Source organism: Silene latifolia, chromosome 10, assembly GCF_048544455.1.
Source record: "Silene latifolia isolate original U9 population chromosome 10, ASM4854445v1, whole genome shotgun sequence".
NCBI lineage: Eukaryota > Viridiplantae > Streptophyta > Magnoliopsida > Caryophyllales > Caryophyllaceae > Silene > Silene latifolia.
This window is the reverse complement of record NC_133535.1, coordinates 59,403,612-59,415,762: the sequence shown is the minus strand read 5'-3', so window position 1 is coordinate 59,415,762 and position 12,151 is coordinate 59,403,612. Positions and strand designations below refer to the sequence as shown.

Below are 12,151 nucleotides of genomic sequence, written 5' to 3'. Positions count from 1 at the left end.
TAAGATGAGACCACTTCAAAATAGGTATTTTGAAAGGATATGATGGGAACATATATGGTTTTATCTTAATAACTTGTAAATGCAATTTATATTTCAATTCTTGAAAAGTTTCGATTGAGAAGTCAATTTTGAGATATGTAGAATTGAGTGGGAGTTAGGAAATTGTCATGTAAAGACATGGAATTTAGTGGGAGCTATCATCCTTTGAATGTTTACAACTCATCACTCATTGAAGAATGACGAGCTAATACCTTCTTTCATAAAGAAGCATTTGAGTTTTCAATTATGGATGAAAATGGACTATGATGAATCCAATTACATCAAGGGATGTTGGATTAGTATTAAGAGATACACATCATATCAACATACACATAGGTTATTCATATAGATGAAAATGGAATTGCCATTAGCAGTCATGGTCGTTCATTGAACCTATGAATGGTTGATCTCATGATTATTAGTAACTAATGTTTCCGCCATTAGAATGATCATGCACATGTCCAATGGTGAATCATATGCATAAGAGCATGATGATTCATTGGTAAGCCACAATAGAAACGTCATGAATTCTCAAGTAGATTCCGATGAGCGATTTCGGTGTTTGTCAGAATGCTCTTATATGTGTCAAGAGGTTGCGCATATTTATGAAAATCCGAGCACATGTAAGGATTTACGAGAATCCTTAACCTTTCAAGCTAGAAAGAGAAATAAGTTGTTTTGGAAAGATACTTAGTTGAATAAGAAGTTACTCAAAACTAATCTTTCCTAACTATGCTAGGACTTGTGAGAAGTGCTAGGCTAATCATCTTGTCAAATTGTTGCAAGACTCTGCAAAACATATACCTAGTGCATTGTGTGTGGATGGAGTACTTGATCAGTACAAGTTATATCATTCACCACAAATTCGTTTGTTATTTGATAATCGATAAGGAAGTTCTTTCAAGTTAAAGAACCGAAACCAAGGTTGGGAACCTTGATGCGTACTTGGTAAGGTTCATGCTATGAGATAGAACATGAATGTAAAGGAAAATGCAAGTGTAAGAAGTTTGAACACATGGACACATGGCATGTTAAACTTCTATTGCAATCAATAAGTGTTTACACTTACGATATACATCACAAGGTTGTAATATGATATTGACTACCCGAGTGTGATCTCGACATTTGTCGTTTGAGTTATTATTAAACTCACCTTGTACATTGTTATATCCAAATGGGTTGTGGAGACAATTGAACCCCGTTAAAGTGAACACGGATTAACATTGTATTTGCCCATAGTTACTTGTATGAGGTGACGTCTCGAAGTGACTAGAGTGTGATGCGATTGATGGCAAGTTTAAGTGCTATAGAGTCATGTGAGATGACTAGTCGATCACATAGGCAGACTGTTAGGAACATTTTGTCGGGCCTAATCACCGCTTATAGAGTTCTGGCAAATTTATATAGCCTGGTCGTGGCGAGAGCTACTATAGTATTCAAATGAGTCGATTCTTTTGACTCAAGACTGTTCACCTAAGATGGCACAGTTTCAGATTAACTTTGATTTGTGTTACTACGACCTTCGTAAATGGGGTCAAATGGGCATATTTTGGGTTATGATGGCTGTGGCTAGTCGAAGGGAATGAGTGCGATAGGAATTGTCCACCCCTAGTCAGGATTATAACAATATCTCAGGGCCACTCGAGGAGTAATGAACTGGAAATGCGTGGCCACGCTCGGAAAGTATCTGTGATAGATAAGTCCGGTCAATCAGTTATTCTCCAGATCGAGGAAACCACTCTCGATATGATCACTTGCAAGTACGACCTGAAAGACACCTTGCATTGAGTGGGAGATAGTAATAGGACAAGAAAATTGGTGACGCACACTTGTCGAGGACAAGTGGGAGATTGTTGGAATATGTGTCTTCCGACAATATTGCGATCACGACTGTTGATCATGATGATCACATGTTTAAATCTCATTATAAAGAGTACAATTGGGAAGTAATATTTTACTGTCAATTGATCAACATATATCGGTAATGATTGGCTGACTAGAGTTTGACATTACTGTCGTGCGACGGTGGTGATCAGTTGATCCCCTAGGTCATACCTATAGGGCAACACTCTTAATTGATCATTTAATTAATCGTATAATGTTACGAGTTAATTAAATTACTTGAAAATTGACGGACGATTTTGGAAGTAAAATTTACGTATCACATTGAAATATGATTAAATGAGATACGGTCTGAGTAATCGAATTGTATCATTACTCGGATGAAGTTATTGTTTAAAGAAACAATTGAAATTGAATGAATTATTATAAATACAATCTGTTGTGATTTATAAATGGTAAAATATTTTGGTACAAGTAATTATGAAATTACTAAGTCAATTTTTGTATGTGACGTATTTTTAATAATACGTTGATTTTTAATATGTTAAAAATACACAACAAATTTATGCTACATATGACATGTGACATTTTGACAATTGACAAAAATAATATGGATTCCATATTATACATATGGACCGAAAATTAGGTGAGTATTAAGCTAATTATATGTTGATTATATTAGTGGAGGGCATGATGATTACCCTAGTCACTAGCCATGCAACCCTATTGTTTATTGTGAAGAACAATTTATGCATGCACTGGCTCCCCTTTGCCCTCTCTCCCACCCGGTTTTCTAGAGGCCAAAAACAATTGGTTTTTCCTCTCCTTTTTACCATATACTCAATATTATTATTGATGCATTATTCATTCTTCCACTTATCCAAAAATTAGAATTCTAGAGAGAAAAATAACTCTCTTCTTCTTCTCTCCCAAAACCGAAAATATTAAGTGTTTTGTAATATTTTTGGGTCATTTTTCTACAAGATTAATATTGTACTAGTTCTTATAATATTAATTTTAATTAAGAGTAAGCCTTGGGTATTAAGCTTTGGGAGAGATCCTACACTTGGATCTTAGTTCTTCCATTAAAGGAAAGCACAAGAACAAGAGAGAAAGGTGATCTCTCTTGTGCCCATAAACCGAAAATACAATGTAAGAATAATGTTTCTTCCTTATTTTGTTTTAATGTTTGCATGCATAAGATCCATCTTTAATTTTATGACAAATTAAATTAAAACATATATGAATATGTAAGTATATAGATCTACTTTTCATTCAAGCCTTGCATGTCTTTTATCTTGAGAAGACAAATTGAAGAGCATGCATTGTCTTCTTTTGGGCTCTCTACCCGGCACCACCAAACCGAAAGGAGAACTAGTTTCTCTTATATATTATTCATTCATTCTTATCACATAATGATTCTATTCTTTCATCTTCTCTCAAAACAAAAGGTAACATAAATTAGTTTATTCAAGAACTTTGTTCTATAATTTCTAATACCTCAACATATATTACTAGAAGTAGTAATTACTAGAAGTAGTAATCCATAAATATTAGAAATTTATTTAAGGAGACTAATATTATTCTCTAGTTAAGGATATTATTAGTATTGTGGGATAGTCTTGGTGCCACTGAGAGGAGGTGTTCACATTATTGAGCCTATGGAGTTTTGGAGGATCATCCCATGTTAGTGAGCTTAAGAACAAGCATAGGAAGGTGTCCTTGCTTGTGTCCATTTCCGTCTCATCACCATTGTAAGAAAACTGTTTTCTCTTCATTCATGTTTTAAGTTATGCATGCACTAGATTCACAAAGACTAACTTAATGGTTAATTTAGATCTAATTAAAATAAGTTTAATAAAAGGGTTAAGGAATCCTTTCATTCTAAGCTCAAGATCAAGTGTAGGAAGGAGTCCTACACTTGTGCCCAAATTTCGTCCATATTGTATGTAAGAAATATGATTTTCTCCTTATTTTGTTCTTTTCTTCTTGCATGCAACTAAATTCATATGAGTATAAATTATGAATAATCTCATAAAATGTATTAGATGAGTCTAATAGGGGTTTTTGAACTCAACATCCATACCATCACTACTACAAAACCTGTTATGCACATCGGACGTTTTTGTATATGGACATCGGATTCACGCCCGATGTAGAGTTTGGTCATGTCCATTATGGACTAATGCACATCGGTTTTTAAACCGATGTCCATTAATATTTGCACAACGGATTTCTATAAAAAACCGATGTCCATAACTTTTAATATACATCGGTTTATATTTATAATCCGATGTCCTTTAGTATTATGTACATCAGTTTTAGTAGTAATCCGATGTCTGCTTTTCTCATCATGTACATCAATTTACATAGAACTCGATGTCTTTATGTACCTATATTCATCGCTTTTTTACCTAAACCTCATGTGCATTATAAATGATATTACATCATGTACTAATAAAACCGATGTCCTTTTCCTTGACAATTTTTTTTTTTAAAAAATGGAATGGCTAATCTAAATCAAGCCATTTCATCTGCATATGAAAACTTAGGCCATTTCATAACAAAAAACACTTGCATCCACAATTCAACAACTAACCAACAAAGGTCGTTCGTTATACTTTCATACAACGACCAAAACATAGATTCATATATACAACGCCATCCAAATTCAACAACCAAGAAAGGTCGTTCGTCATAGTTTCTTACAACGACCTTACCAAAACATAGTTTATACAAATGCCGTCCAAATTCAACAACTAACCTACAAAGGTCCAAGACATAATGTGCAAAATCTAGCTAATACATTACTATATCACTAGATATTAAGAAAATAGTTCGCCCATAAGTCCCGAACCTCATTGATTTCTTCTTCTGAATAAGCCATTTTGTCTTGAAAAAGCTGTAAATCATGCACATAAAAGTTCTAATTAGATAATAACACACATAATCGGCTTGAGCTAGCTGGAGAGTTCAATTCTAGCTATAATAATGGGTATGGGGAAAAATTTTCAAGGCATCACAGATTTGTATGACAATATACAGGCGAGTGAGATAATCTGACCTCGTTGATAGTTGCCAGCGGATTAGGACGAGTGACAATTTCCAGCATATACCTCATGATGTAGTAACCGCATTCTATAGCACTTTCGATTTGACGAGCACACTAATAAAATAACATGACGACGAATTAAACCAACACACTTTGTAAATTAAACGTAATATAAATGAGTCTACTATTGCATATCAACAACTTACATCAACTTTCACCCATTGCGGTGCTTGAGAACTCTTCCTTGACCCACCCGTGTAGCCGTATACTCTTACAGACCTAATATAAAGTTTCCAACAAAAAATTATCAGCCAAGTTGAAAAGTGTTCTTTCAATGAACATCTTGCATATCAAGAATAACTACTAAGTCGAACTTACGTATTAATTAAAGTTCTCAACATTGAAGGCACAGAATTCCCGATTGAATCGAACCAATATACTTGATTATGCTCAACGATGTCAATTACAGCAAGCATCCAGTGATCCCTATAAATAATCAGTCAAGTAATCAAAATAATCATATTGTTGACACTTTTGTTTTACATAAGGGTGAGTACTTACTCTTTGTAATATGGGGCAATGTAAATATGGCTTTTCTTCTTTTTCATCCAGTTTGAAATATATGTTACTGCTCCCTCTGATTCAAGGCTGCCTAGTTGTGAAGTCATTTCTGGACATAAGAATCCATATGTTTTCATGTCACAAACGCTAGACAAGTACCTGTAACAATATATGTAGAAGTATAACCAGCATGTACTTCAAATCATCATCTGCTCCAATGTAAAACTAGCTATGAGATGCTAACTTTAAATTCGGAGTCAATACATACCCAACAAAAGTCTGAATGACTGGAAGGGAGATCTTTTCCATGTTCAACAATGCAGTAATGTCCTCCTTGGCGAGTCGCAGCCTTCGCTCACGTCCTACAACATCCTCGCTCAATTGCACATCCGTTACTTGAGTTTCACCCATCATACTAACTACATTGGACAAGAATCGTCTAGAATCATATTTTTGTTCCAAAAGTGCTTTCAAAGTATTGTTTGAACCAGCCACTGGATCATTTGTTTTACTTTTAGCACTTTCTACTTTTTTGGAATTAGTACTCTCATCAACTCTCTTCCGCTTTTTGCATTTAGTCTTACTCATCACTGACTTTTCTCCTGCTTGTACTTCATGGTTTTTCTGAGATTCCTGGAAAGAAAAAGACGCAAACTGATTACTCACTGACAATGTAATTTTCAGTATGGTTCAATCAGAACCAACTTTTATGTGTTGAAGACGGGGTAAGATAAGGCTAGTCATATAATGTAACTTCAACTTTAAAATGACATCCATACCTCTAAGTAGCGCAAACTGACTAAGTTTCTCGGCCATTGAACAAATGAACCAATTGCCTCACCAATTGTAAAATGTTCTTCAGTTGGTAGAGGTAATGGTGTGTCCTCCATATATTCCATAACAACGTCAATGCATACCCTTAACTCCTCTGCTCCAAAGGCTCGACCGTGACATGTTGATGCCTGAGTTGGGGCCTTGAATACTCGTCCAAGTGCGACCTTCTTCAATCGTATCTTTCACGCCTAGCTCGCATTCAACTCCCTGAGGAACAACATCACAGCCAGCATAAAAAAACAAGCTAAGGTCTGCCCTAGCTTAATTAATACACTTGAAATCAACTTAAGGAATTGCATAACAAAGAATCAGAATTATTTTACCTTCTCAGGTATGTCAGCAAATGGGTCAGGGTCATGGTTAACATTATCATAACTACCATTCCCACTTTTGCAATTCATCTCAACCTCAACCTCAGCATCTCTGCCTTTGTCTTTTTCAACCGAATAACTAACATTCCCATTTGTCCGTTGCTCCACCATCACTTCTATATCTTTATACATTTCTGCCCTCACTTGCTCCGTGACTTGCTCTGTGATCTGCTGAGTAAGCTTCTCCACAAACTCCTTTGACATAACTCCCTCACTTCGACTCCTTTTGCATTTGCCAAAATATTGCTTATGCCCCACTCGACCCGCAACACCTCTTACACGACCATAATGCTCATCAGTTCCTAGTGCTTTTGTTAATTCATCAACTTTTCCACTAGGTACAAACTCCCCTTTCTTGACCATTTCATTCACCATTTTCTGCAAATACAATATCATTATTAGCAGAAAAAACAAAAGAAATTAGTTGTAAAAATTCCTTAAAACAACAAAAAAAAAGAAATTTGCTGTAAACAAAATACTCACAAGGTCTTCTATTTTTTTTTTTTTTTGTCTCAGAATTTAAACATTCACCATCTTTGTCTACTCTTCCCTCTATCCATAGGTCACCTCTTTTTAAAGTAGTTTGGGATTGACTACTTTCCCCTGAGCCGTCGACCTCATCACCAGCTCTGCCTTTTTCTTTCTCTTTCAGTTTTTTTTTTCCAATTTCCGCCTTGTGTTCCTATATCCTCCACGAGACATCCTGTGGGGGTATTTGTTCTTCAACTGCCTCTCAGCACCAATCTTACTTATAGCCTGAAAAATTTTAAATTACTTATCAAATATGATAATATTATTGCTAACTAAAAAATTAAAAAATATACTACATGTTAACTACTCACCTGAAATTCTGCCGTCATACGCTTCTCTTTAAACCTTTTCCATACCTCAGATGTAATGTAAGGATACTTCTTTGTCGGATCAGTCTCAACAGGCAGCTTTCTTTTTTTAGGAGGTTTTCGGTACACATACAACGAAGTCAACTTTGACTTAAAGTTTGTCCATGTAGTATTGGCAATGCTGATAACTTGTTTCTTCTTCGTATCTGGAACGTTGAAAATTGTCTGCAAAAACCAAATGGCAGGTTGTAACAGTCAGTTCTTCAGTAGTGGAAAAGCTGTAAATCATACACATAATCTTCCCAAAAATTGTCTACAAAAAGCAAATGGCAGGTTATAAGATGCAGTGGGTTCAGTCAGTTGCCTTTTTCTTTCTCTTTCAGTATGTGTATGTGTTAATAAAAAGGTCTTAAGATGCAGTGGGTTCTTACCAAAACCTCTTCCCAAATCTTCAGCTTAAGATCCTCACCTACATGCTTCCATGTAGGAATATCAATCGGCACTTTTGCGCGTCCCATTAGACCAGCGTAACTCGTATACTTAGCACCAATTTTATCAATTGGCTCACCAGCTTCATCAAATTGAACATCAAGTTTTATCCCTTTATCACGTAATGCTGTCAATTCCTTCATAAGTACTACGCTTTTGCTCTTTCTTTTAGGGGCAGCAGTACTGGCAGTTGCGGAAGAAGACATCCTGACCTGCATCAAGAAATGGCAGAATATTGTTAAACAATGCAGGATACTTGGTTTGATAGAATTATACTTGTATAAAAATAAAGTAATGTTAAAATGATGGAGGAAACTATGAGGGAAAGAGCATTCGATAAATTAACTTCAATGTGTCCTTGCTAAAGACAATGGAACAAGCAAAACATATGAGGGTGCAAAAAAAAAAAAAAAAAAAAAAACATAAGCAGGTCTGCCTTTTTACAAAACAGACTGTAAAAAGGTAACTAGATAAAAATCATCTTCTACATAAGCAGGTCTATTATTCCCATAACCCTTCGTCATGATCATCTCGTAGATAAAAATCATCTACATCTTCAGTAGTGGTAGAAGACGGCAATCCAGAAGAAAAAGGAGGCAATTCGTCATCCACTTCATCCATGACTTCTTTACCCACAAACTTCTTCTTACCATGAAGAACAATCGACCACTTTTCATCCGCTAGATCTTTAATATAAAATATTTGTTTGGCCTGACTAGCCATAATGAATGGCTCCGATTTGTATCCTTCACGTGCTAAATCTACCAATGTGAATCCCATCTCATCTACTCGAACACCCTTATTACGATCAACCCACATACAACGAAAAACAAGTATCCTAAACTGAGCATAGTCCAGCTCCCAAATTTCATTAATGACCCCAAAATATGGCTGAGCATCATAAGCAGGTGTATTATCTTTAGCACTAGGAACACTCATTGACATAGCCATCAAAGCTATTCCACTATTTTGCATAGTACTTCTATCATCTTGAGCCTTAGTGTAGAATGAATACCCATTGATGTCATAACCTTGATAAGATAACACATTCAAACCAGGTCCATGGGCTAACCACCTTACTTCCTCGGATACTTTCTCACGGTCATTTTCCAGCTCAATATCTACTTCATTAGTAAACCATTTAAGAAATGATCGATTATGCTCCATTGCTAACCACCTTTCTCCCTTAGAAGGATTTTGTTCACTTAGAAGGGTTTGATGCTTCTCTAAATACGGATGTACATCGACCATGTGTTGGAGAATATAGAAGTGTGCCTGGTCAAGGGTATCTCGGTTAATAGTGACTACGGCTTTTCCCAGCGTACCTTGTCCCTCTATTCTTCCTTCGTGTCGAGATGTCGGAAGGCCAATAGGTTCAACATCTGACAGGTAGTCAGTTACAAACTCTAGCGCCTCTTCTGCCACATACCCCTGAATCATGCACCCTTCTGGCCTATTTTGGTTTCTTACGTAGCCGCCTAAGGGTTTCATATATCGCTCAAATGGATACATATTTCTTAAAAATACTGGTCCACAAATTTTAATTTCTCTCACCAAATGTACTACTAAATGCTGCATTATATCGAAAAAGGAAGGAGGAAAAAACATCTCAAGTTCACACATAGTTATAACAACATCTCGTTGTAATGTATTCAAGGTATCTGAGTCAACAACTTTGCTAAATATTGCATTGAAAAAATAGCAAAGTCTAGTAATAGCTCCTCGAACATGATTAGGCAGAACTCCACGAAGAGCTACTGGAAGTAATTGTTGCATTAAAGTGTGATAATCATGTGATTTCAATCCTACCAGTTTTAACTCTTTCAAAGACACAAGATTTCTAATGTTCGATGAATAACCTTGCGGAACCTTCACCCCATGTAAACATTCACACACACTTTTTTTCTCCTTTCGTGACAAAGTAAAACAAGCTGGGGGTAAATAGGTTCTTGAACCTCTAATTTGTGGTGCTAATTCTGGTCGTATCTTTTGTGCGACCATATCTTCTCTAGCTTTGACACCATCCTTACTTTTACCAGGGATGTTGAGAAGTGTACCAATGAGGCTATCACACACATTTTTCTCCACGTGCATGACATCAATACAATGTCTCACGGACAAATGCTTCCAATATGGTAAATCCCGGAATATGGACTTCTTTTTGTATAAGGTCCCATTACTTGGCTTCTTATATGGTTTTCCAAAATTATTTTCACTGTTTTTCACTTTTTCATAAACCTCTCTCCCACTTAAAATCTTTGGAGGGTTTCTAAGTCCTTGTTTCCCATTAAAAGGCTTCATTTTTTTCTATAAGGGTGTGACCGGCGGAGCAATCTTCGAGTACAAAGGTACACATTCTTTCCCCCATGAACTAAACGGTCATAAATTGTATCCTCCTCACAAATTGGACACGCTTTAGCCCCTTTCACAGTATAACCAGAGAGGTTGCCGTAAGCCGGGAAATCATTAATGGTGCAAAATATCATGGCACGTAAGTTAAAAGTCTCACCATGATAAGCATCATATACCTCTACCCCTTCATCCCATAATAACTTCAAATCATCAATCAAGGGTTCTAGGTAAACATCTATATCATTTCCAGGTTGCTTAGGCCCCGAAATCAGTAGCGACAACATAAGATATTTACGCTTCATGCATAACCAAGGAGGGAGATTATAAATTGTTAGCAAAACCGGCCATGTGCTCCACTGACTACTTAGACTACCAAACGGATTCATACCATCAGTACAAAGTCCAAGCCTTAAATTTCTAGCCTCGGATCCAAATTCAGGAAACAAATGATCTATTGTTTTCCACTGTGTTGAATCAGCTGGATGACGAATTTTGTCATCTGAAATTCTACCTTCAGCGTGCCAAATTAAATTTTTTGCATCTTTTACATTTGCAAAAATTCTTTTAAATCTTGGGATAATGGGAAGATACCACAAGACTTTATTTGGGACCCCAATATTTTTTTTTTGGAATTTTTTTTCGGCAACTTGTAACGTGAAGCCCCACACTTTGGACATTCGTTTAAATCTTTATAATCTTTTCGATACAAAATGCAATCATTAGGACATGCATGTATCTTTACATAATCAACTCCCATTGGACACAAAATTTTCTTAGCATCATAGGTACGCTTAGGGAGTTCATTGCCATCTGGTAAAATCTCACTCAACAATTGAAGCAAACTTGTGAAACTTTTATCACTCCATCCATTTTTCGCCTTTAAACTATACAATTTTAAAGTTGCAGATAGGCGTGTCAAACTTGAACCTGGGTATAGGGGTTTAATTGCATCACCAGCTAGCCTATCAAACATCTCTACTTGTGTGGGGTCTTCAGTGGATTGTTTCAAATCATTAATCAGGTCGTCTACTCGATCAAAATTTTCATCAAAACCATCTCCCTCAATGTCGCTATCATCCTCTAAATTACTACTCAAGGTAGGCAACACATCCTCCCCATGCCAAATCCACCTTGTATAACTTTTGTCAATACCATTACATAAGAGGTGACTTTTCAATTCTTGTAATCAAGATACACATTATTCCCACATTTAACACATGGACAATAAATTTCTTCAACATTCTCCGCATTATTAATAGCAACTCTAACAAAATGTTCAACCCCTTTCCTATATCTAGGGTCCAAACGGTCAACAAACATCCAGTCACGATCCATATTCCCAATCTCCGTATATATTCAAGATCCACTGCGATAGTTTATAAGGTTAAAAGGTTATTATTGAAAAGTTCAGGACGAATAATTCAAAACTCAGGCATTAATCAGCTAAATACTTAACATCAACTCCATAATTAACAATCCACTGATAATTATTGCACACTTCTAACACTTAGCTTCTAACACTTAACTGATAATTTGATGCACATCAAAATCCTGCTACGACTGAAAGCATGACAGTAGAGGGTATTGCAGTCAGGCAATTGGCAGTAACTGTCAACGCTATTGACTGAACAGCTACTAAGTGCATCAAAATTGGCATGGGGAGGATGAATGAACAGCTAAACTGGTGATTTTCTTAATCCATACTACTGCCGCAGTCTAAATAGCTTGTCTATCAGTTTTATTGACTGAACAGCTACTAAGTGCGTCAAAAT

The 12,151-nt window shown here is 36.1% G+C and overlaps 1 protein-coding gene across 1 annotated transcript; it reads right to left on the bottom strand.

Annotated features, from left to right (window-relative positions):
* Nucleotides 1–10,324: 10,324 nt before the first annotated feature.
* On the bottom strand, nt 10,325–11,714 carry LOC141607631 (uncharacterized). Its single transcript, XM_074426980.1, has 3 exons — nt 11,575–11,714; nt 11,034–11,518; nt 10,325–10,920 (listed from the first exon to the last, which is right to left on the bottom strand). Exons 1-3 carry the CDS (start codon nt 11,712–11,714, stop codon nt 10,325–10,327), a joined length of 1,221 nt encoding a protein of 406 aa, XP_074283081.1.
* Between the last annotated feature and the right edge of the window lie 437 nt (nt 11,715–12,151).